At 28.3% G+C, this 27292-nt stretch overlaps 1 protein-coding gene across 1 annotated transcript; it reads left to right on the forward strand.

The window, feature by feature from the left end:
- Positions 1-4677: 4677 nt before the first annotated feature.
- Tsen54 (tRNA splicing endonuclease subunit 54) lies at positions 4678-26183 on the forward strand. The gene is made up of 9 exons (XM_016074974.4): positions 4678-4931; positions 10064-10228; positions 10343-10406; positions 11519-11602; positions 12406-12554; positions 14507-16647; positions 18722-18791; positions 20587-20697; positions 25951-26183. The coding sequence occupies exons 1-9, from the start codon at positions 4873-4875 to the stop codon at positions 26108-26110; spliced, it is 3003 nt and encodes a 1000-aa protein (XP_015930460.3). The 5' UTR covers positions 4678-4872; the 3' UTR covers positions 26111-26183.
- Positions 26184-27292: the final 1109 nt, after the last annotated feature.

Consider the following 27292-nt stretch of genomic DNA (forward strand, 5'->3'; position numbering starts at 1 on the left):
TTCAATTATGCGGTCTATCAGTTCAATAGGAAGTGAGAGCCATTGCTCTTGTAAAGCAGTTGCAAGGGTCTGAGGGGGCGGATTGATGGCAGATACACGCCTCCCTAGAGCATCCCAAACGTGCTCGATAGGATTCAAGTCCGGGGATCGAGCTGGCCACTCCATGCGAGTAATTGTTTCCTGTTGAAGATAATCATCAACAATGCGAGCTCTGTGTGGTCTTGCATTATCGTCCTGTAACAGGAAGCAATCACCAATTGCCCCGGCATATGGGCGCACATAAGCATCAAGGATGTTGTCTCGATAAACCTGAGCATTCACGGTTCCCCTTGGAAAGACATGGAGGTATGTGCGCCCTCCTAAGGATATGCCTCCCCAAACACAGACACTGCCTCTTCCGTATGCATCTCTTTCACGGATGTTTGATGGATGATAACGGGTCCCAGGTTCTCTCCATATCAAATAACGTCTACTGTCACTTTCTAGACTAAACCTGGACTCATCCGTAAAGAGAACAGGCCTCCATTGATCTGACGTCCAGTGGACATGTTGTCGGGCCCACTGCAAACGGTCTCTCCTATGGCGTGATGTGAGCGGCACGCAAATGGCTGGTCGTCTCGCATACAGACCACCTTCGTGGAGCCTTCTGCGCACAGTTGACGTTGACACCAACCTTCCGGTGGCTGCAGCAAGAGAGGATCTAAGATGTGTCGGAGTAGCGGTTCTATTCCTGCGTGCACTTAATGTCAAATATCGGTCATCGGCACTGGTCGTAACAGTTGGCCGTCCTTGACTGAACCTCCTAGATGCCGAATCTTTGGTTTGAAATTGCCTCCAAAGTCTATGAACCACAGATGGACTCACATTTAGCCATCTGGCCACTTCTGATTAACTCTGCCCTGCCTCTAGTCTCCCGATGGCTCTCCATCGTAGTTCTTCAGGCAAATGATGCCTAGAGGTCATTATTACGAATTGGCTATCTCAGATTTTCAATGTCGCAATCACAGTAAAATTTGTGTGATTTCTCTCAAACTTGGACTTTTATGCTCCAGGCAGATGACGTAAGCCGAGTGCAGCGCCATTAATTTGCATATTGCAATTTTACTCAGCTACTCTTAGTGGACAACATATGCAAATTTTGCACGGTTTGGCTTACTTTTGAAAGAGTTATCGCTATTTTTGTGATTTTTCCTTAATTTATGATAACCAGTGTATTTGCTAGTTTCTTATTGCATTAGTTTGTTATTTATCATAACCTAAGTTCTTTTTTAAAATTAATTTCACAGTTTTGCTGTCGTAATTTATATTTTCTATCTATTTATTCATCTTATTTATATTAAATAAAAAATCTTAACATCTTTTCTCTTTGTTTTTTTTTTTTCCTCCCTTTTATTTTTAAAAATGTTCATCAGTTCATTACATAGATTTCACTTATTTATTTTTTGCTTGTCAGTTGATAAAAAGCGCCGTTTTTTAGTTATTTAATCTATTTGACATAGTAAATAAAGATTAATTTTAATTAAATACTAGGGGGCATGGCATTGTTAAAAAGTGCTTATTTTTGTTCTTAAAAGGGTGCTTTTTTTTATCATGTCGATTTTTGCAACGAATCTTGCAAAAACCGGAGTTTTCACATTGTTCCATTCAACATTTTCAGAATCCATTAAACCACAATGCATTTTGGCGTACCGTCGGTCCGTAGAAAGCAGCAATCATTTTACTTGTTTAATGAAATACACATGTGCATTGAGTGAGTGATATAAAATATTTTTTTTAGTGCGTAAAAGGTGCTTATTTTTTTCTTGAACAATTTGGCTGCATACTTTGATAGATCAGTACCATAATCCTTGAACTTTACTTGGGATCCTTAACTAATATTTTCATGTGTGTTCAGAGCAGTCAGCAATCGTAAAGGTTCATCACCTCAAAATTCATTTAATTTCATGAAAATAGGAATTAATTGAGATTTTTAATCGTGGGATTTTGTACCTGAGGGACTGTCCATTATTTGCACAAAAAATTTTAAGCTTTTATTGCACTTATTATTATTATATACTTATATTATTGTATTATCACTGATAATAAAATTTTCAGTACTCTTTAAGTTGTTTTATTAAAAACTTAAATAATATTTAGAGGCAAAATTTTATAGTATGAAGTGAGGGGCTTTCTCTATTTTAAATGCAGCAAAAAATCTTACATTATTCAGATTTGTCATGGCAAAAAGTTTTAATTCATCTCTTAATGATTTGATTTAAAAGTAATTGAAACAAAAAATTCATTAATTACAGATTTGTTAAGTATTACATAATGTAGTAACCATACAATGATTTATTTCTGACAAAAATCTTTAACTGCAATGCTCATTATTTAAATTTTAAAATAGAGATTTTGTTTATCATTTCCTTAAAAAAATATTCAACCAGGTAAAAATATTTAATAGGGGCTATTCACATAAATAATATTAATTAGTTTGCTTAATTCTTAACACATAAATAATCATCTTCATAAATTCAGTATGACCAATAATATTAATCTTGTAAATTTTTTTTTAAATATGTTTTTATAAGTAACTTTTATTTAAATCTTTCGTTAACATTTTTATAATAATGGCTAAACAAATTATAAGTTTGAATTAAAATTATTTATTTATGTCATTTACTAAAGTATTTATTAATTTAAAATATAGATTGGGCCACTCAATATTGAATACATTTAAAATTTTCCATAAATTGTTTTTATAATGGCTAATATAGTCATGAAAAGAAGTTTTTTTTTCTGTCAGAAACTAGTCTTGATCATGTAAAATCTTTGGCAATCATTTTGCATTTTGTTAATATATATATGAAGAACTTTCAAGAATAGGAAGAAAAATTTTTTATTAATGCGCATATCCTAATTATGATTTTTTTTATTTTTTAAGTGCTTAAAAGGTATTTATTTTTTGTTAAAAAATTTGACTACCCATCTGAATATGGATTGTTTATCTATTCATTAGTTTCTTTTTAGGATGGTTTAATTATTGGTGTTAAAAATGTTTTTTTTAATTATTTCTGATCAGAATTGACATTATTTAAATCATCTGATTTTTTTTTAAATTAAAATAGTTTATTAATGTTTTTTTTAGAGCTGCAATTTTAATTTACATTTTTATTAAATTTTATTAATTTAAATAAAATTTGGAATTTCACTTAAATCTACCTGAAAAATGTCAGGTAAAAAATTTTCTTTTTCAGTATGAATCCTGCCCAGGGCCCGGTTGAAATTCTTTAAAAAATTTATAATGGTTTATATGTATGAAAAAGAAACATCTGCCGAGTGCATATAAAATGTTCTGCAATGTTTTTTGCGATTGAAAGCTTGCAACAACTTGAAAATATAAACCTTTAAATACTAAATTTCCAGCAAAACTATGTACCCAATCCAGAAGACAAGGGAACCCCTGGACCAAGTATTGAGAGAAACTTGCCTTCGTGGAAGATTTTTTATGAAACTAACCAGCATTTGCGTTATATAGAGATGAAAACCTCCCACGGTTAGCCTGATGGCAAAAGGAGTCAAAACGGATCCGTCTACCACTGTGGATATTTTATGTTAGCACTGTGGTCGGCGTGAGACTAGAGTAGAGTCCATATCAACCAGGGATTCGAACCCGGTTCACACCATTAGAAGGCGAACGCTATATCCCCTAAGCTGTGGTTCTAACATAAAAATTGTCGATATTATTCATTGTATTTTAAGAGTCTTTTATTAAATTGCATGTACAAACATTGTACATGTTAAGCTAGCATAATGTACTACCGAATTATAATTAGTTGCGCCATAAATATACAAATAACTAAAAAAAATTTTAAATTTAAAAAATATTAATTCGTTAATTATAAAAATATTTGACGGAGTATTTTAGTAAAAAGCAAACCTGGAGGTTCGATTGCGAAAAATTTTTGATAAATATTTGCCATTTTATTTTTAATTCTGATTACTTCATAATTAAAAAATACTTATTTTCTAGATTCGTATATAAGCTAATCATGTTAAACTCATATGTATTTTTATTGTTAAGATCGCAGTAGAGATAGATTAATCGGTTTTCAATAGGATTTAATCAATCAATTTAATTCCGCAACAAGTATTACCCATTCAAATATTAAATGATGTAGTGATTTATTTCTTAAAAATATCTTGTTCATAACGAATATAGTTTGAAAATAGAGCATTTATCCATGATAAGTTAGGTACTTTTCTTACGTCTTACTAAAGCTGCACAAAAGGCTATTAGATGATCTGGGAAACATCCCGGATGATAATCCGACTACATGCCATCAGAATTTTACTGCTCAAAAGTGGTGGTGGCTCCCTCCCCGGTCTTAAGAGCCCGACGACCTGAGCACTTTATGGTCGAACAGTTTAACCAGGACCGATACTGCGCCGCCTCGGTTCTTACACAGGCTGATCAAAGTGGTCACCCACCCACCTTCCAACCATTGCTAGCAATGCTTAACTTCAATGTATTCTGTACGATCACTCTAATGTTGTACAGTGGACCCCTGAACTCGCAGCCTTAGGGGTCCAAGGACAACTGTAAGTAATCGTAGGATTTATGATAATGTCACGTGATATTCTGTTAGCGACATCTAGAAAAATGTTTTTATTATGTTTTTATTTTATTTGTATTTTTATAAGTTGGCAACACTTAATTTCCGCCATTCTGTGACGTCTCACGAGGGTTTGTTTTCACTGAATTTCAATTACAATTTTGTTAGTTCAAATAAATTGAGAGTTGCATCTGACTAACAAATGTTATGTAATGGTTTGGACGTGATGTGATTATAAAAATAATAAGAAAAATATTTGGTTACTCATACTTTAATCATGGATACTGCAGAAATTAGTGAAGTTGTAAATATGCAACCGACTACAGATTATCTCAGGTAAATGCATGTTATTTATCCTGTATATAAATACAACTATTTATTTTTTATACTTTGATTATATCTCTTTTTAAAATGTGTGATATAGTTGCAGTCCAGCATCATTATACATGTCCTGTTCCGAATTTGTGATTCTTGTATGCACAAATGAAAATTTTTTGAGTTTTAACAATTACCCTCTATTTTTCATGATCAGTGCTCATATTTTCGTGTTATTATAAGTAATATTTGTACATTTTGTTATTTATAGTATCAGTATATTTGCACGATCACTGAATTTTTAATTTAATTCTGCCGAATGATCAAATTTACCAGATTTAAGCTTTGTATTATTACTAACGACATGTATTGTGTAAAGAAAAATTTGTTGTAAATATTATAGAAATTTGTTAGTTGTAGGGAAAACCTTTGCCAGTTGGTTAGTCTAATTTCATTGTAATCAATATTTGTTGTATAAATTACCTTTTATTTATCTAAAAAAATTAGTGTCTTTTAAGTATATTATCATGACTTAAATCAATCAAAGGGAGATTTCTGTATTGTGATCTGTGACTGTTGCCAAGTTTTGGCAACTTTCTGGTAGCGGCCGGCGCGAAATTAGAAAAAACATTACTGTAAAGGAATCAACTTGAAGGGTATAACTGGTAACCACCCCCAGCAAACATCTAAATTTTTTTTAAACTTTTTTCAAGTTTTAAATTAATTTGGCTCATTAATGCTTGTAGTATGGGGAAATTACCATATTGTGATCTGTGTGGCAGTATAATTGCCAAGTTTTGGCAACTTCTGAGCTGCGGCCCGTGAGAAAGTTAAAAAACACCACCAAAATGTATAACCCGTAACCAAACATTTATAGGTTGTTGTTTTTTTTAAATTGCAAGTTTTATTTAATTGCACCTTATTTATTTTAGTTAGCACAACAGATCGCGACACTGAAATATCTCCTATTTTATTGTTGTATTTAAAAATAAGGGGTTTTATTTTTATCGAATTTATTTTATTGTTAGACTACTGTTATAATGTCATTGCTCGATTGATAACAAGTGTTTTTGTTTTTTTCTACCTATAGTTCAAAGTTTAATCTATTTGTATGTAGAGGTATTTAATTAATTAAGGTGGGAAATTTGCTTCTTGTTTTTCAGAGAGTGGTTTTGAATCAAAATCACTTTCTGTTTGTTCCCTTCTGTTCTTGGCAATATCTGATTTTGTTGATACTGATGCCAAATTGTGTTGACAATTGGGCTATGGTATGGCCCCATGTCAGTAATTAAAAAGGAAGATATCATAGAATGTGACTAACCGAAAGAAAGTATAACTTGCAGTTTACCCTGATTAACTGCTACATTTTTTTTTTTTTTTTTTAAATAATGGGTTCTGATTCTTGCTCATACTCTTTGTGTTAACAATGTGGCTCCTTGGCAGAATTGCGGCAACACAGCGACATTAGCAGACAACGATGCAGAGATTTTTCATTTGGGAAAGAAAAATTTTTGGTTTTTCTTTTTACATAATTCTTCAAAAAAATGTTTTTTTTCTTTCTCCAAAGATGTGATCTCTTGCGCATCAAAGAGGAAAGAAGTACCGTATATTCCGGCGCATAACACGCACCCGTAATTTCTAATTACTTTTTTTAAATTTTAAAATATACTCTTCGTATAACGCACACGAAAATTTGGATTGCACATGTGCAATATCTCGTCTTTCAAGATCGTAAATAAAAAGTATTTTTCCCTATCTTTTGCAAAAATAAAAGAACTGAATTTGACATGTATGTAAGGGTAGAATTGAAAGAGCAATAATGTGATTCTGGTTGGACAAAAATGGTGTTAAATTGTGGGTAAAAAACATCTGGCAAATCCGTCCTGGTTGCGTTAGAAAACCACAAAGCCTTTTAGAGTGGGACATGTTTAGGTTCCACCTTACAGATAATACAAAAAAAATTGTAATTATAATACAAAAAAATTTTAATAATTGTAATTGATAGCGGAAAACGAATATAATGAACTATTTATGTAATAACGAAAATCAATGAAGTATATAGATAAAGGTATGTTATTTGACTATGATTTTTGTGTTCTATTGTATGTACATGATGTTTTCATTTGTTTTTATTAGGTATACTTTTTACCTGTAAGCACTTGAATGAAAAATTTAACCAAAACAAAAAATTAAAATATTTTTCCTGAAATTTAATCATTTGGTAAATGACAAAATCTAATGTTTAAAAAATAAAATTAATTCTCTTTGACAAAAATTATAAAGCTTTAAGCATTCATAATTTTTTAAAATAAAAGTATTTTTCTATATTTGAATTTTTTTTAATCCATAATTTTTTATATTCGGCGTATACTGCGCGCCCGTAGATTCCAATGTTATTTTTTGTATTAAAAGTGCGTGTTATACGCCGGAATATACGGTAATCATAATTTTTCTCTTCTCATTTGAGATTTTAAAAAAACTGTAATGACTGGCTTCAGCTAAAATTTCAAAATAATGATCTAAAATAAAAAATTCAAAAATTGCTAAGTTTAAAAGATAGGTTTGCCCTAGAAATAATGTTCTTTCTTTCTTTTTTCTTTAAAGAGTCCTATTTGCATGATTGGTAAAATCTTTTTTTTAGAAGTTGCTGCTAGGATTTCATGATTTTTAATTTATGTATGACATTTAATTTACTACCGTTTAACTTTTTTTTAAAATTTTAAATTGTGTAATGATTTACCAAATTCGAAAGAGGAAATATTTAGTGCATTTTTCCGCCTACAAAATGCGAGAATATAACATATAGTATTGGAATTAAAAAAATATTACTTTTACAATTAAACATTTGTATACTTTCTTCCGTAAACAGAGCACTTCTGTTGCTTTAAATTAGTAATTTTTATAATTAAAAGTATCTAAAAGGAAAAAATTAGTGCAAGGGAAGTTTGTTGCAGAAAGCCTGAAAAAATATGAAAATTTTTAGACTTCCATACTTATCCGCCATTTTATAACAGCATACAGCAGTTGTAGTTACAAGAACAGTGCTATTAAGCTTGATATGGGTATGTAATTTAAGCTATTGAGTTTGACATTTTTTTTAAGTATATTATATTTCACTTGCTCTTATAGAATTTTGGTTAGGATTACTGCTATTAATGAATTTCTGTATAATATGATGTTTAATGTTCATTGGAAAAGTTTGATATTTTTAACTAATTTATTTAGACAATTTCCAACTGTGAATGATAAATGATTTTATGCCTAGCAGTTGTATTGAGATTTTTTTTTCCAACATTAGCTATAATCAATTTTCTAGTGGTCTTGCATTAGTTGTATTGTTAGTTTTCTTTCAACATTGTTATGTTCATGAAATCAACATTATGTTTAGAAAGAGATTTTTAAAAAAAATCGTGAAAAGATTTTGAGCTTTCGTTATGAAGCTAACTTTTTTGTGTATTATACAATTCTATTAATGGCAATTAGGACTAGACGGTGAATCAATGTATCATGACATATCGACTTAATATATTGGTGGGCCGATATAGTGACCTTCCATTTAGGATCCGATTTAAGTCGCTGATATAAGACGTTCGTGATTTAACAATGTGAGGATCCTTGCCTACGCTAACTCTGTTGTTGGCGAAGACGATTTTAATTTTGTCTTTTGCTGCAAAATATTGATTTCGTCAGAATTAGGATTGATTCTATGAAGACTGTATTAAATTCATGATTTGAATGATGATGAGCAAATTGAATCAGAAGTCACATTTTTGTGTGAGGATAATTGTTGAAATATAGAATTCAATACATAGTTTATTTATGCATTTTTTTTTCTTTGTAATTTTACGTTTCTTGAAGATTATTTTCAGTGGGACTTTTGTTATTTTAGTGGTAGTTATGCATTTTATTTTGTCAGAATTTAATGTTACTTGTAAATTATTATTAGTGAGATTTCTGCAACTGTGCAGAAATTGTCTTTTGCCACTTTTTTTTTTGATGTTGGGATTTAATGTCTTTTGTCAATTTTTTTAGTAGACCAATACTTTGAGCTCACTGTGTAATTGCTGTTATCTCAAATTTTCATTTTGAACTTAGTCTATTAATGGAAAGAAATTATGAATAATAAAAAAAAAAGATTCCTCATTGTTTTTCTTAAATCACTTTTTTACTTTTTAGCACTGGAATTTATTGGGGGTATTTTGTATCTCAGTATTTTATATTTTGTTATGAAAAGTCAAACCAATAATCAGTTCTTCAGCAATCTTCAGGTGTTTTTAATTGTAAAGAAAGCCTACATTTATTTAATTAGTTTTTATTTTTGAGTTATTTTGAGAACGACATTTTTTAAAAATTAAATAAAAAGTTATATAACATTTTGACGCTTTATTTTTAATTTAATAGTAGTGCTATTAAATTTAGCATTTTTTTCCTTTTTTTAATTTTTCTTAAAACTTTTTCAATATGTTTTCATTTAATAATTTGTTAGGTAGTCAGTATTATTTTTAAACCTATAAATCTTTAGTAGATTTTATTTTTAAAAAGGAAAATAATATTAAACAAACAAAACTTACATTTATATTTACATTTATTAAGGATTGGAATTCGACCATTAGTCAATACAACTTATTATTTTTAGTAAATAAATAAAAGATCTAATGATTTTTTAAAAGCACCTTTTTCTTCTCAAATTTAAAAATTTTTTTACTTAAGTCAACATTTCTATTTTTTTTTAACATTTTTTTATTTATTTTTAATCTATGTAAGTAAAATATTGTGTTACAGTTTTATTATTATTTTTAGACTAATCAATCTTGATTCGTTTTTAGTTCTTAAAAAAATTTATATAAAGCTTTTGTTTGTTTTTACTTTAAGACAAATCTCAAGTCAATCCATTTTTATTATATTAATTGAAAAAAATTAAGCAATGCTATTGATGTTATAAAAGCAATTTTTTAGGAATATAACTTTCTCGTTTGTTATAAATTTATTTCTTTTATTTATGTTTTATTGATTTAAAGATTTTTGGTTGATAATTTTCGGACATATGTCGCGATGTTTAACAGATATGTAATTATGTAACAATATAAAAAATTTTGCATCGCCCAGTCCTAACAACAATATTATTAAATTCCTCTTGTCTGTTGAAATTTTAGTGGAGAAGAGCTAGTGCGACTCCGAAAGCCGGAGGAGCAGGTACCTCAGTTAAATATTGGTCTTAAATTTTCTGAGTGTGAAAATACTAAAGCTGAAAAGGAAGCCGTTGATTGTGCTCTTGATAATCAGAAGACTCTATTGGCTCAGAAGAGAGCAGCCAGAATGTAACTATTCTTTTAATTTATTTATTAAAATTTTATTATTATTTAAATGTGGTTTTTCTATTTTTTGTATTTGTAATTTGTCTTTCTTTAAAATTATTTTTTTGTTTTTTGCAGTTGTGATTTAATGCAAGCTGAATGGAATGAAGAATTGAACGTTTCGTTTGCTACGAAATTGAAGGTATATCATATACATATAAAATCTTTTCATCCTTTCAGATTTTCCTTTTAAACAATGTTTTAATTTTTTTAATAATAATAATTACTAATTCTCAAAATAAAGAGTTCATTGCCAGTACATATCTATCATGTTGGAAGTTATTATTTTAGACTGAATAAATAGTAGCATGTTCATTCTTCGTGTTAATTCATTTATGGCGTTAATGATATATATTTAGGTGTTACTGAAAGTTATTATATTTTATTACTGAAGAAACATATTTCTTCCAGTACAATAAACGAACCTCGCAAACTGAAGAAACTAAACAGTGTTTTCACTACAGCACGAGAATCTTGCATTGAAAAATGATTACCACGAGAAATTCGCGCATTCTGTAAACCAATTTCAAAATTCGAGAATTTTTCGCATTTTGTAAAAAGATTCTCATTGCACCCAATTTTTTGCGCATTAATGTAAGATGGACAAATACCTTGTAAAGGCAATATCATCTACTCCGAAACGGACAAATGAAAATTAAACAAATGTGGGTAGAAACGATCAAAACGAAACAAATACGCATTTGAGCAACCTAATGAGAATAGCTGATGAAAAGTAGATGTAGAACATTTTCTATATGATGTGCAGCAAAAATATTCAATGCTTTAAAAATTAGAAGATGTTAAAAATGTATTATAATTAAAGAAATGGTTTTTTTTCCAAGTCTCTTTGCATGTTTTGTTATTTTTAATTTTTAGAAATCTCACCCTGTTTTTAAGAAAGAGTGAGAAATTCTCGCCCATTTTTTTTCTGCAGTGAAAACACTGCTAACCAAAGTTTAAGAAACTTAAAATGGCTGATATAATAGTTTAGGAATAAGTATTATAGGAATAGTTGATGTTTAAAAAAAGTATAAAACATGCTTATTTGCAATGACGATTTTCGACAATTAATCTACATGTAATACTCAGGAAAATACAATAAATTAGAATAAAAATTCAATTCATGTTTGCTTTAAAAAAATAATTATTTACTATTCTATATGATTATGTAGAAATTAAGATTTTTTAAAATTATAGTGATTAAATGAAGATAGTTTCTTGCGATTACTTTTGATGTTGTATTTTTCTTTTTAGGGCAAGCTTGTTCAACATATGGGTCATAAGATTGATGACAAGATAGCTCTCACCCCTGAAGAATCACTGTTTTTACTTGAAAATGTAAGCTATTATATAAGAGTTTTTTTTTATTTTATTTATTATTTGAATATATTTTGTGCATAAGGTATAAGAATAAATGAACAAAAGTTGGTGTGAGGGACTTTAAAAGAGGATTACAGACGATTCTAACTTTTTATTTTAATATTTTAGTTTAATAAAAAAATTTGATGTTTATAGTAAGCATACACAACATGTACGATACTACTTTTTTTTTTGACTTAAAACAAAGAAAAAAGTACTTTATTTGCAATGTGTTATACTTATTTAAAACCTACTTCCTTAAATTCTTAGAAAATTAAATTCCTAATATGTGACGATCTTGATTCAAAACAATAATGATACTCATCTTTTGAGAGATTCATTTTTAAACAAAAAATGTGCGTAATTTCGGTATTTATAATTCAAGGTATAAATTCTGTAAGTTATGATTACTTTTTTTGAAACATCATATCCAAAAATATATGCATGCAGAACAATAGTTTTGAATTGAAATTGAATTATCTATATAAAATAGTTTTTATAAGATTTTTTCAACACACATTGTAAATTTTTATCCTCTTTTCATAAATTTATTTATTTATTATTAGTTTATCTGTTTTGCAATGGCAAAATATTGCCGGAAAACATAATGCTACCAAGTAAACTTTATAAACCTATAAAATGTGAACCACATTCAACAAATAATCAGGAATTTTGTGTACTTTTGCATGTATCAAAAAAGAATTAAGTTGAATTTGCAGATTTTTTCTCCTAGTGTTACGTTGAAATTATATTTTATTAACTATTTATATGTCTTTTCTTAGGGTTGTCTAGAAATAATGAATGGCAAATCACCTTTGAGCACAGAAGAGGCCTATTCTGTCATGCTGAAACAAAGATTAAGTGTAGAAAAATACTTAGTTTATTCCTATTTATCTCAGTTAGGTTTCATAGTTGTTCCTCATCAAAAAGAGTAAGTTTTTTTTTATAAAAAGTAATTCCTATATTTGTTGTTTTATTTACCTTCGATTATTTGGACTTCATAAATTTTCCTTGATTTTCCTTTTACAATGTATTATACGGAGGAAAAAAATTCGTGCCTATGATATATACCATTAATATTTACCCTGAGGAATTATCCTTGCTTCATAATCATGAGGATAATATTAATTTCAATTTTTTGGATTTGGGTATATGGGTATTATAAAAGAAGAAAATATCTGCTTTGTTGATTTATATGATAAAAGAAATGATTTTAATATAAATAAACTAATTACTTGAAATTCTATTGTTTCTTGGTACATCTATTTAAATACCACTTATAATGAAATGAATAGAATTAAAAGAATATGTAGTAAGATTTATTTATCCAAAACGCAAATAGATAAACTCATTCAAAATTTGATTTTAAAAAAAACAATGCATACCCAACTGAAGTAATTAAATTGTATATAAAATCAATGAGTTTATTGTATATTATTGTAAATAAATATACTAAAAGATTCCTTTGTTAATTTATATAATTTTTACCCTGTGCAAATCTATTTCGGGTGAATCCGCGGCTAAAATTATGTGCAAAACAGGCAATTCATGTTTTTATCTATTTTCTATTTTTTTTTTCTCAAATGAAAAATTTTTTAATTTTCATCTTCTTTAAATTATCCAATATAATATTACCTTGCGCACATCCATTTTCAGTACTGCAGTAAGAATGTACTGCACTTCTGTACAGTAGTAAGAATGCACTTTAATACAAAATCCGTCTTTTACCTCAATTGGCACTTTTGGTTTCATATTTTGCAATCTGGCAATCTTCTTTATATTTTATTTTCTATTTTTACGTGATAGTTTTACTTATTGTGTTCTATTTTATTTGTTGTAATTTTTTTGTAAAAAGTTTTTAGTGCTCCTCACACTATTGTATTGATATATTTTGCTTTGGCTCTATTGATACAATATTGGAAGGCCCTCCTTATTGCAGATATAATCGTGTGAGCTGATGAAAAGATTATATCTTTTATTTTCCGGATTTTTATAAAAAAAAAAAAGAAATTTCTCCTTTTTTGGAGTTTTTTCTCTCCAGTTTCTTATTATTTTTCTTCCCCCCCTTTTTTTCCATTGTTCTGTAATTTTTTCCATGTTTTCTCTATATTTTGAACTTATATATATATTGTATAATTAAATATTCTATTTATAAAATTTTTTCCATCTTGATTGTAATACAATGAAAAAATATGTTTTGCATTTTTTTAAATTTCGAGAGGGAATCATTATTTATATGAATAGAACAAGATTAAAAGGGTATTAAGATCAGTTGATGTGACTGGTATGGAAATCTTGATAGCCTGGAATCTTGTCTAGCTTATACAATTAATTTAATATTAATTTTTTCTTTAGGTTTCATTTGGGGTAATTTTGAATCTAGGTTTTCATATTAGATTTTCATTTGATGTTTTGCATTCTTTATTAGTTTTCTGGAAATTATGAAATAGACTTGTGTTGATTAATGATTCGCGTAGCTTATTGTCATGCAATCAGTTCATATGACTTAAAAAATAAAAACAAACTAATATAGTTATTATGTCAGCTTTTATAATTTTATTATTGTTCAATAATTGTGTTAAAGCACAAAATCATTTATCAAATGTTGCTAAAATCAATCAAATGATAAGTTACAAGAATGTTTTAATACTCCTTTAAAGCTTTATTTATTTATTTTAACTTATAAGATTCTAAAATAAACATTGTGTAAAATTTCTTTTCATTGAAACAACTTAGTCACTAGTAAATTCATTAAATTTTTATTACTTTAGTTTTCAATTAATAATTAAAAATGTTTTAAGTCTTATTAAAAATTTATATTTAAGTGTTCTACTTTAAATTAAACTATTAGCATTGTTCATGTTGCATATCTCATTTATTTAGGATGAAAAACAAATCTCAAACTAAAGTTGCAGCTGTTGAAAAAAATAGGAAAAAGAGGAAAACCCAGTCTCCTTTACCCGAAGATAGTAGAAACAAAAGATTGACTTTTTCTGGTGTATTTTCTGAAGAGATTGATAAGAGCAAGGACTCAAAAGCTGCAGAAGAGAGCAATAGTTTACTCAATGATGTGGCTATCATTTCGAAAAGCATAGCTTCTACATCGACTGAAACAGAAAGTGAAGTAAATGAAGAGAGTAAAAAAACTGATGCTGTTAATGAAGATCAGTTACAAATTAATTCTGATATCATTTCATCCTCATCTCGTAATTTAGAACATTCAAAAACTGATGCTGATGTAGAAATTGAATTGGATATTGATGAATCTAGTTCTCTGAAACCTCCTTTAAGTGCCTCTGCTGCTGATATTGATGTGGATTCTCAGAGTACTGACGTTTTGTTGGATTCCTTAGAGAAATCTACTGGTGTTTTTGTAGCTGATACTGAAGAAGGGATCACTAATATTGAAGCTAATTCTCAGTCATCAGACTCTCAGTGTGCTGTTATAAACGACACCTCAGATATTGATGAGCAGAACTCAGAAGTTCTGAGCTGCTCTTCGTATGATTATAATGAGCTTGAGCTCAGTGGTGACGAGAATAACCAACGGAACTTGAATGTAGATGATGACGTCACTTTAGTAGAAGTCACCAAAAAAGAAACTACTCCACTTGCTGTCATAGATCTGCTGTCTGACGAAGATGAAGCAATGGAAACTGAAGTTGCAAATGACCAAGATGAATCTGAAAGTGATGATGATATCAAAATACTTGAGGTGTGCAATGGAACAACTAATTCTAATAAAAATTCCAATATTCCTTTAAATCTTAATAAAATAAAATCGCAAAAAATAGAAAATTGTAAGAGGGAACAACCTAATGTCCGTAATGATCGGCCTACGACATCATGGATTCAGTTTCCAGAGATATACAGAAAGGACCTTGTGTGTGCTGCACGACCTTTTGCAAATTTATTGCCTCTTCACGTACAACCAGGCAAAGAAGTTTATATAATGGATTTTTCTAAAGAACAGCAGTCAAATAGAGGCGGTTATCAGTCTACAGTGGCAAATCGACCTCAAGGAAGAATATGGAATAGTTATAGAGATATGCAAGATTATCAACGTACATTACGTCGAAACAGACAGTTTAACAGGTACCATAATCAATCGTGGCAAAGGGGCTCTAGGCACAATGAAGACGTTCCCTATCGCAGACCCCCATATCATAATAGTACTGTAAGTTCCTCGAGGGAACATAGAAATGATATTGTTCGAACAGATCGAAGTTCTCCTCATACCCGGCATAATATTATGGATTATCGTGAACATAACAATTCAAGAAACCAACATAGTGATAGTGACTATCGTAGTTACAATGGTTCTGAAGATCAAAAACCATTTGTATCCTCTAGTTCCCCTGGGATTTTGGCTGAACCCCCAAGATATAATCCAGGTGATTCAATCCCATTTAGAAACCCCCAGTTTTCAAATCCTAATTCTCTACCTCTTCGCCTACCTGCACCTAATTTTCCTCTCGGTAATTCCTCTCTAAATCCTCTTGACCTCAATAACTCTTCTGGGGTTTTGCCTAACCTTACTTCACAAGAATTTGTTGCTGAAGTGCACCGAACTGCTTATTCTTATGCAACATCTATGCTTTCAACTATGTTTGGATCTGCTTTCACTGCTAATAACTTTTCACCTTTAGCACCATTTCCATCAATCAGGCATGGCCCACCATTTGGAATGCCTCAACCTATCACATTGATTGATGGTCAAAATTCCAGAAGCTTAAGCAGTCCATTTGCAAATGAATACTATCCACTGCCTAATAGCCGGCAACTTCACAGTGAATTTCCTCGCAACCGAAGACATCATAGAACTGAACCTTTTCCTTGTCATTATCGTAATATACAAAATAAAAAGTCTTGGACTGATGTTAAGGCTGCAGTTGAAGGTGAAAAAGAACAATCTGATGGGGATTCTAGTGATATTGAAGAGATTCCTATTAATATGAATGAGTTTTTATGGAATGCATCTAATATATGTCCACTAGTCAAACCTGGTATCTGCCATCCTTTGGGTATGTATTATTTTCTGCCATACTTGACTTTTATCATTAATTAACTAGTTACTCATAGCAGAAGCGTGACACAGCAGCATTGTCACAGAGCGCCTGCAGAAAAGATTTTTTTTTTCTTTTCCAGAATTGATTTCTGATATTATTACCACACAACTAGAGCTCTAAACACACATTTAAGTTATAATTTTTTTTCTTCACATTCATGTTTTGCTTCAATTTCAATTTGCCTAAATCCGTGCATAGTTAGGATTGTTTTTAAAAGAAACAATTAGTTTCGTATCTTTTTATTATGGCATTCAAATTGCACATTTGATTACTCGCTTTAAATGTGATGATTTCACCTTTTTTTATTTACTTTTCGGCCGTTATTGCTGCTGATCTCCATATTTTTTTTTCTTTTTTAAGAAAGGAAAAGAAAACTTCGCTATTTTTTATTTAATGCTATTACGGCACATTTTGAAATTCTGAATTCTGCATTTTCTCTGATAGTATTGGAAGTCCCTGCAGTGTTTTGATCTTTTTGTTTGTTTGTTTTTTGGCAATTGCTATTGATTTTTACATGCTTTTTAAGGATCCCATTTTATTTCATGCAATGTTAGAAATTTGAATCGCACATTAGAACATTTACTTTTTAACAGAATGTTTCTATTGTTTTTTTGTCATTTATTGCAATTGATTTCGTCAATTGCTATAACTGCCAAAGAGGTACAATTATATAATTTTCAAAATCCAATATCTTTAATATGATATTATTTTGACTCTTTTTTTTTTTTATTAAGTCTAATTTGTGAAATTATTCTTTATTATTTAGGCTTCTTTAATAAACACAAAGCACTTACTGTTTTAACAAATTAGTAATGTTATTTATTACTATTAAAAATATTTTGCAGAGAGATGTGAGTACTAGAGAGGTTTGTCACAGTTAAAAAAAAATTTCTACAGCAGGAAATTAGTTCTGCTTTAAATATAACAAGATTTGTGGCTGAGACATGGCTGAGAAATTAAATAAAGTTTCCACCAAAAAAAATAAATTATTTCTCCATTATCGTCTGATATGATATTCTATAATGACTTTTAGTGTTCCTTTTTATTGATAGTTTGTTTCAATATCTTTCCAGGCATGCAAACTTTTTTTTTTAATGTTATTTATTGAGACCCTGAAGTAGAATTAATCATTGACAAAATGAAACTTGACTGCAATTAATAAATATGTCTTACAAACCAATTTCTTATAATATGTCATTATAATACTCATTACATCCAGCTTTTACTGTATGTATCCACCATTCTCTGTTAGAGAGACTGAATATTGAAAAACTTATCATGGTTTCATTCTCAAGACAATTAGCATTTAATGATGGGTTATACAATAAGAATAAGTAATATATTTTAAAAGATATCTTTATTTCACAAGTATAACTTAAAATTTTTCTTTCGGCATCTCTAATGTTAGTGATGTAAACAGTAATAAAAGCATGTTTAAACAAATCAAAAAGATTTGCAATAGTTAATTGTCTATTTCATATAACTATTAATTTTATAGTTTACTTATGTATTAAGAAAAAGCTTATTAGTTATACATTATTTCTCCCAATTAAATAATTAAAAAGTTTCAGGAATTTTTTGCTGGATATATTCCAACATCAAAAGAGTTTTGAATAATATAGAATTATAAAAAGACTAAAATTTATGTTTCTACTTTACATTAAAAGTAGTTTTTTTAAAAATAAAGGCATAAATCATCAATATCTTTTCAAAGATATTCTATAGAAAATATTATTTATATTTCTATTCAAAATTTGTGCCTATTTAGATTTTTTTTTTCAAAGTTAATGCTCAAAAAATAAAATGTTGCTTTAAAATTAATAGATATAACTTTTTAAAAGTACCCGAATTCTTCAACCGCATAAATCATTGAGTGTTGTTCAAATTCAGGAAAATTATTGACATTTTTCTTATTAGCCATTATAAAAATTTAAAATAAACTTTGATTTTTTTTTTCCATCTCAAATGCAGAATTGTGTATGTAAATTTTTTTTCCAACCATATAGAAATCACTTTTGTTTTCTTTCAGCTGATGTTTTAAGTCCTCTAAAACTTACACAGATAGCTAAGCTAACTGATAAAGCATGCAGAAATGAGAAGTGAGTAGATATTTATGTATTATCTTGAGTTTGCTAATTATTTAAATAAAAATTCTACTATTTTATAAATGCTTAAACTATGCTTCTAAAAAATGTTTGTTTAAGGTCCTAAAGCAGTGATTGACCAACTCATTAGTCAATAGAGCCAATTATTGACAGTTGAAATCAGTTTTGAGTGCTACATTTTTTTAAAACTTAAATTTTGTATGTAGATATATTGCTATTCACTTAATTAGGATACTCTTACCCTGGTTTTTACTAAGAACGCTCAACTGATCAAGGTATATTTAGTGTCGTCAATCCTCTTCAACTCTCCTATCCATCCTGTAAACTTATTTCGTGTATCTCCTTTTGTTCATCTTCTGTATATACGAACCGTCGTAACATGCCTTTCTTATTTGTTAACACTTCATCTTTTCTCACTTCACAACACTCCCTACAATTAATTTTAATTCTTAGTTAAACTATGTATCTGTAAGTATGTAAAATAAAGTGGTAAAGTATATAAAAACTAAAATCATTATGAAAAACCAACACTAATATATACAATGGCTTTCCATCCCCGTTAAAAGTTTGTGTCTCTCAAATTTGTATTTTTTCAATTTTAAATCTGGGTTTTTAATTTTAAATGTAAGACGACTTCCCAAATTAGTCTTAATCAGGTTCTTAATCATTAAAAGATTATAATTATTGAGTATATAAAAAAGGCTTAAAAATTTTTGTACTTATGACAAAGTAGACCCAAATAAGGAAAGAACTGCAAACATTAGTTTTTTCTGCTGATTTTATGAGTTAGGAATGCTATTCCATCTCATAAAATCATGTGTTAAAATCATAAAATCGCTGTTAAAAATCAATAATTGCTCTATCCTCTCTAGATGCTTGATCTTTAAGTAACATTAATCCTATAAGTTTTTCTTTGAAACCTGTAGATGAAATAAATTGTACAAAAAGTTAAACTTGTGTAATACAATTCATTTTCTAATGACTCTACTGCTATTGATATATCTTGAAACTAAATTAACATCTTTGATTTTCTGGTTGGTTACATTTAAAGACAGTCTTACTGTTCTATCTTTCGCTTCCTTTGCAGACAATTGTAACTCTTTGATTTCTTTAAAATAGCCATTTTTTTTCTTAAAATCTCAATAACTTTTAGATCGCATTTTTAAAATAACTCTTTATGTATATACCATCTGTATATGTGTTCTCTTTTTGCAACCTCTTGACTAATTGTAAAACTTAGATTAATGAAAGATTGCATCTAGTATTTTAATATTGAACTGTTCTAAAGTTCCTCGCCTGCTTTCTTCCTTGCATTACTGATGGGATATTTAGTACTAAATGACACTTTTTAACTACAGGGTTCCTGTGGTCCTTAAAAGTCCTTAAGAATTACTGAATATTTATTTCGGAAAATAGGGCCCTTAAAATAATTTTAGTGCAAGGTTTTTAAAAGTCCTTCATTTTCGTCACTATAATTGATGGAAACATAATTTCAGTCTTACAAAGATATGAAAAGCAAAAAGTCGTCGAAAATAATAATGGTCACTTTTTTTTTTTTACAATTTATTGTCTTCTTCGCAAAACTATGAAAAAAATAATATTTTTAGAAATAGTATTTAGAATGTAGTATTTTTAGAAAATTACTGTTTTCTTAATATTAAATTGGGTCTTTTTCAAATATAGTTTAAAGTTAATTTTTTTTTTAAATTTATTAATGGAAAAAAATTTAAAAGAGTTTCAAAGTCTACTCAATTTATTGTGTAATTTATTTCAATAAAATTTTTTGCAGATATTTCTCAGATAATCAGATTCTAGAAATTTCATATGATGTTTATAAACCAGGAACACATTTTAAAAAGTCTTGTCCGGGCATTCCAAATTTAAGAATTATTGTTATGAGGTAAGTAGTTCATATTATATTGTATTATAATTCCAGTAGAGTTCATTGTATATAACAAAAATTATTTTAATTCAATTTATTTAAAACTTGCATTATATATTCTCATTCAGCAAATGAAAGAATTAAAAAAATTAGAATGAGTTGTATATGATTTTTATCTAATCTTAATCTAATTTCACAATTAGATTATTATAATTTTTATGTGATATTCTGGCTGCAGTTTTGATCTATATGACATGATATAAATTATATTTAACTTGGTGTTCTGTCATCAAGTTGTAATTTATGTGTAAAAATAAATTCACACTTGTTTCCTATGTAAACTTTAATTTTATGCCAATTATACTTTAAATCACTATCTGTATTAGTTAAAAGATGATCACTGTTGGTTAAAAGAAGATCAGATGTAATTTTTTTTTTTATTTAAATTAAGTGTTCTTGAACCCAATAATATAAAAAGATATTAGAAAAGCCTGTTATATCTTTCATAAGCATATTTTATATCACTTTTCTTGGATTTGCTTTAAGAAAAAGTTTAGCTTGTTATTATTTTTTTATTTGTTTAATTAGTCATCAAGCTGGTTAGTTAGTATAAATTTTTTAAATTATAATTTTAGAATGATTCTATTTTTACCCTTATTTATTGAAATCTCTTTAAAAACATTACAAATCTTTTTAATTTTATTTTAATAATTTAATTCAGTGATTTTTTTTTTTTTTTAAAATATCAAGTATTTGAAAGTAGTATGTCTTGTGTTGTATGGTCATTGTTCATCATTTTTTGAAGTTATGATTTATGCAAGATTTAAAAAAATTATCTTATGACCGCTGTTAATATTATTAAAATTGTAGGCTATTTTTTATATTTTTTTAGAAATGCCTGTATTAAGACAGGAATTGTATTAAAATGATTGAATGAGTATAATTCTTTAGAAATGAACTTGATTTGTTGTGCTTACTAAAGGGGGGAAATGTGTTCTATTCATAACGATCAAAAGCTATCCCTCTGGTTCTTTTCTTGTTTTTTCTTTCTATAAACTGTGCATTTTGTAATTTTTTTAGCTTTAAAAATCAGTGGAGTTGTTTATTTCATCTACTTGTAGCTTCCGATTAATCAAAAAGTTTGAGAGAAATTTGTCATTGCATGAGATTTCAAATTCACAGAAAATTTGGAGAAAAAATTTCTTCTGCATCAGATTTACGATTTTAAATTAATCTAAAGTGTTGGGGGAAATTGAAACAGAGAACATTATGATAAAAAGTCAATAGGAAATTCTAGAATAACTGAATTAGTTTTTATTATTTGATGCAGAGTCAATATTGTGTCCAGAAGAAACCTATTTCTTTCAGGACACTGGAAGAAACTAATTATGAGCAATATTCTTGTTTAGCCATGCATGTTATAAGAATAGCTGAAATTCATATCTTATAGTTTGATATAGTACCAGAAAGTTGAAGGGAAAAAACCTATTTTCATATTTATTTTAGTTTTATGCAGAATTTTTAAATCTATATATGTATTATATTATTGTGTACATTTAAGTATAATTTTAAATTACTTTGTAATTGTGAAGTCAATACATAATATAGAGTAGTGTAATCTATATATTTAGTGTGGGATGTGTCAATTTTATTATATTAAAAAATTTGATGTTTTATCAGAATAGTTCTTTATTATATAAAGAACTATTCTGAAAAAACATCATATAAAAATAGGTTTACTAATTTTTGTTAAGTAATGAAGAACAGCTATTACTTTAATTTCTTATAAAGTTCTTTAAAAAATGATTATTTTTTAGTTTTCACATTTTTGTTACTTAATACTATCCTTTTAATTAGATTGCAATTATAAAATAGAGATGTAACGAATATTGATTTTGCGAAATATGGAATATTCAACTACTAGATAGCAAAAAAAAAAAAATTTTTTTCAAGAAATAATAATAATAATAACAATCAAAACTTAGCTGTATTATTGTTATAGGGTAAAGGGAATAAAAACTATAATAGTTATCGAATAGAAATATTTAAGATATCTAAAAAACTGATTAATCATGAAAATTTCGTTTTAACTTTTTCACATAGTTGTATTTTAAGAAAGAATCGAAACACTCTTCCAAAACTGCTGTGCCAAAATTAAAGCACTGTTAAAAAGAAAAGTTAACAAAAGCAAGAGAAGAAAATAAAAAGTGTTCTTAGTTCTTAAAATATAACTTCAACATTGAAAATCACAGTTTTTTACTTTACCAGTTATCTTTTGTACAGAGAAAAGTGACAATAAAAGAATTAAGTCTATTAGAAACACTCCCTTTAAATGCTGAAAAGCATTCTTAATTCTTAAAACAAAACTTGTTGAAAAAAACTATGGAATTGACTTGCCGAAAATAATAAAAGAAAAATCAGCAGCACGAAACTCATGGTTCAATATAAAGTAAAATCTATTTTCAAATTTTGCTTTTCCATTAGTCTTTCAGAACATAGATTTGCAAGTTTTGGAACTTAACATATATGTGTAAAAACCATTTTTAATAATGTATGGCATGGGTCTGCCCAGGCCGAATTTACTACTGTTTAGTAGTACCACCACAACTTCAACTTTGGGAAAAACGGTAGTTTCACAAAATACTTTTTCTTAAAATTTTATTTTTGTATCCCTTATGAAACGATAAATCCATATTTTTGTGTTGGTTTTTTAGTATAATTTTTAATTTTTCACAAATTATGTCTAAATTTACACAAAATAGGGACCTTTCAGAAAAACCTAGACAGACCCCTGTACATATATGGCAGTACTTTTACTTTCGTTACTTGTACCGCCGGTACAAGTAAAAAGTACGTACTTTTACTTGTACTTCGTTACTTTTTAAAAATAGTACTTTTACTTGTACTTTCGTTACTTTTTTCTAAAACTCGGTAAGCTTTCTAAATAAAAAAAAAATGCTGTCAAAATGCAATTATTTTGCAAAATGAATAAAAATATTAATTAAGAAGTTATTTTCATTCAGTTTCGAGTTTTATGCATTTGTTTAATACATTTTAAATAAAAATTGTTGGATTTTGCTATTACGTTTTTCAATTTTCTTTTTGATCTCACTAATAATACATTTTTGTCTTAATACATTTTTTACTAAATACATTTTTACCTAGTACATTTTTTACTAAAATTATGTTTATGCCCGACCTTGTCAAACAACGCCCAGTCAAATCTCTAAGAACTTTGGAACTATTTGTGCTACTGAAAACTATTTTAACTCTTGAAAACTCGAAGGTATTAATTTAGCCGTTGATACTAAAATTCGTTTACAAATTTTAATCATTCCGTTTGGCAGAAATATTTGGAAAATGATTTTCTCGCATGACTTCAGCATTAGCCATTGTTACAAATAAAACTGTAGACTGTTCTGTTTCAACTTATACTGCACATTCAATTATTTTTTACCAGCACAAAGATCACAAAGCTATCTGAAACCCCATGTTTGCTTTGTTTATTTTTGTGCTTTTAAAACGCGTTTCTATAGAGTAAAACGATTTTAAATCAATGGTAATTTAAATAAATAAAAATAATTAACTAAAAATTAAAATCAATAGATAAAATTTCTTTTTAGTGCAAATCCATAAAAAGTTTGATATTAAAATTATATTTGATTTTAAAATTATATTATACGATTATATCATAAAATTATATTATAGCATTCCTCCGAATTTGAAAGTAAATTAATGTCCATAACTTTCAAAATTAAAAATAATTAAATAAATAAAACCAATTTTGCAAAAACGTTGAAGAACATAAGAATATTATTCAATAAAATTTTAGGTTACTTTGAATTTTCGATTTCCTAGAAATGTACTTTTAAATCGTTACTTTTTTTGTTTAGTACTTGTACTTTTTACTCGTTACTTTTTAAAATAAGAACTTTTTACTCCTTACTTTTTTTAAAAGTAACGTTGCCATATATGCCCCTGTATAGTAAATGGTACGATTTTAAGTTACTATTCGGCAAAAGGGCCAAATATCGAATAGCAGCCGCCCCTATTATAAACTGTTTAAGAAAATATTTTTCATTTGTATTTCTTTTCCTGCCACTTGGTTGAAAGAGATTTATTTCTTCTGGAGCAGTTTTTCTATGATTTTTTCCACACTTTTTCTTGTGGAAGTAAGTTGCCATCTATGACTTTTGCCTTTTCTTAACATCAGCTGTGTTCCATTGTGCAGTCCCAGGAGCAACAAAAAAAAAAAGATATAGAAAATAATAAAGAATTCATTTAATATTTGTGCTTTATTTTTTCCTTTTTTTTAAAATTCTAGATGAAGCAAATTTAATACATTTGACAATATTGTGCATTCTTGAAATATGAAACTACAGTACAGAACCCGTTATCCGGAAAACCAAAAAACCGGAACTAAATTCGATAAATTTTCTTGCCATTTTTAAAAAAAAAAATTTTTCCTCATAAGATTTTACGATTTTTCTTTCTTTTTTTAAAGATGTTTTACCTTATAATCATTAGTGTATTATTTCATCGTTTTTTCTTATTTTTAAGATTGTTTCCAAATTTTTTTCTTTTTTAGTTGGGTTTAACAATTTAAAAAGCGATTTTTTTGTAGCGATTCAGAAAACCGGAAAAATCAGTTATCCGGAATAGCGATGGTCCTGACCGTTCCGGATAATCGGTTCCCTACTGTAGTTTTTTCTTAACATTTATGACCCTCTTTTCCCTTTTTCTTTGTGTAAATTTAGTTGGCAGCCCTGTTCTTCTATCAATGATGAAATACGGCTATTTTTTATTTTGCAATCCCTCTTTGCCTGCAAATATTTATAGTTCATGTATGGGATTTAGATTTGAAATGTTTCCTGGCCATTTCAAAACACCCATTTTGTGCAGTTCCTGTTTAACTCCATTAAACATGGTAGTACAGTACTGACAGCATGCTTGACTTTTCTTGTGAGCCTATCTTTTACTCATTACTGCATGAAAAAATCACAAGTGTTATTAATTCTGCTAATTTATATTGAAATTAAAATAGAGCAGAAATCGGACAATGGCCTTGTGACCAAGCGTTCATAGATGATGAAACTTGGTTGTTTCTGTATGTTGTGGAAAGTTTTTTTTTTCACTTTATGGCCTTCTGAAACCCCAAAATAAATTTCTTTTTTAAAATGTGAAATGTTGACTGGTGTACTATATTAGCAAACTTTAGTTCCATGTTGTGATGTTAAAAATTTGCTGTAAAACTCTCATTTTATTTTTCAGGTCATCCGATCCAATTCCCAGATATTCTGAAATAGCGTTTTTACAAAGGAAGTGGAGTGATGGCGTGACACTACTGATAGCAGTTGTGGACAATGCAAACATAAGTTTTGAAACTTTCACTAGCGTTTGCATTCCTGACATTGTACCTTTTGAAGACTGATTTGTTAAAGCATTTGTTAATATATTATTAGCCAAGCATTTTAAAATAAATATAATGCCTTGTTTTTATTTGATTATGAAAGTGTTTTCTTACTTTTAATATATACAGTGAAACTGCCAGGAAAGACCAACTCTATGTAGTGACCACTTTTAGTAGGGACAGAATTTTTTCCATAGTATTTGTGTGAAAGAAAACCTTTAGGAGAGACCTTTAAAACCTCTACCAGTGACCGATCAAACATGTGCCAAATGAATGGACACTAAAAAATTTGAACAAAATAAATATGTAGGTTAAAATGTATTCGAAATATTTGTATGAGTCTCTTATTTAGAGATCTCTTTTTGACGATACTACCTTATGTTGCACCCAGAGTGCACTAAAGGTGATGCTATCAATGATTTACTTTTAGAATTGAAAGTTAAAGTAGGAAAAACAAGCTTCTCATCTTTTAAAGCTAACTAATTTTTATGATATAAAATTAAATGCAAACTTAAACAAAAAAACATAATTGTTTATTTATTTAAAAATAACACATAATTATATCAGTTGAAATCATTTTTATAGATGCTAAATTTTATTCATATATCACACTTTTTATCAAAATCACACTGACTAGAATCATGTACCTTCAATAACAAGTCAATGGAGGCAACCTCGAACCTAAACCAACCTCCATCAACGAGCAATTTACTGTGCATAGGATAGCTCTCGAGAGGTTTCACTTTAGATATATATGTATACATATAAAACTCGAACATCAATAATCCAAAGTAATTCGAAGCATACTTATCTTAGATTATACAATGCCTGAGGAATTCCGTTTTTTTTTTTTTTTTTTTTCCTGAGGATTTTTAAAATCTGGAATTTGGATTCTCAAATATTTGTTATCCGAATCATCCAGAAATTGTAAAGTGTTTGCAGTAAATTTAATATCTAATATACTCTATTTATTGTTTTAAAAGTTCTTTTATACAGTGGAATAATAATAATAAAAAACTTATCGAAGTTTTCTGTTATGAAATTTTATAAAATTGGGAGTACCTATTGACTATTCTTAAAAGAGAAAATCACATTTTGTATGACGAAGATTAGTTTCAGTTTATTCAAAATGATTTTTGCCACACAAAAGTTGCAAAATTTTTAATATAGTGATCTAAGGCGTTGCTCACTAATAAGTTTTTT

Source organism: Parasteatoda tepidariorum, chromosome 8, assembly GCF_982258835.1.
Source record: "Parasteatoda tepidariorum strain Cologne lab strain chromosome 8, Ptep-v5.0, whole genome shotgun sequence".
Classification (NCBI taxonomy): domain Eukaryota; kingdom Metazoa; phylum Arthropoda; class Arachnida; order Araneae; family Theridiidae; genus Parasteatoda; species Parasteatoda tepidariorum.

Coding starts and splice junctions, on each gene's coding strand:
- Tsen54 (XM_016074974.4), top strand. CDS start 4,873: ATGGATACTGCAGAAATTAGTGAAGTTGTAAATATGCAACCGACTACA. Junction 10,229..10,342: donor CAGAAGAGAGCAGCCAGAAT/GTAACTATTCTT, acceptor TGTTTTTTGCAG/TTGTGATTTAATGCAAGCTG. Junction 16,648..18,721: donor TGGTATCTGCCATCCTTTGG/GTATGTATTATT, acceptor GTTTTCTTTCAG/CTGATGTTTTAAGTCCTCTA.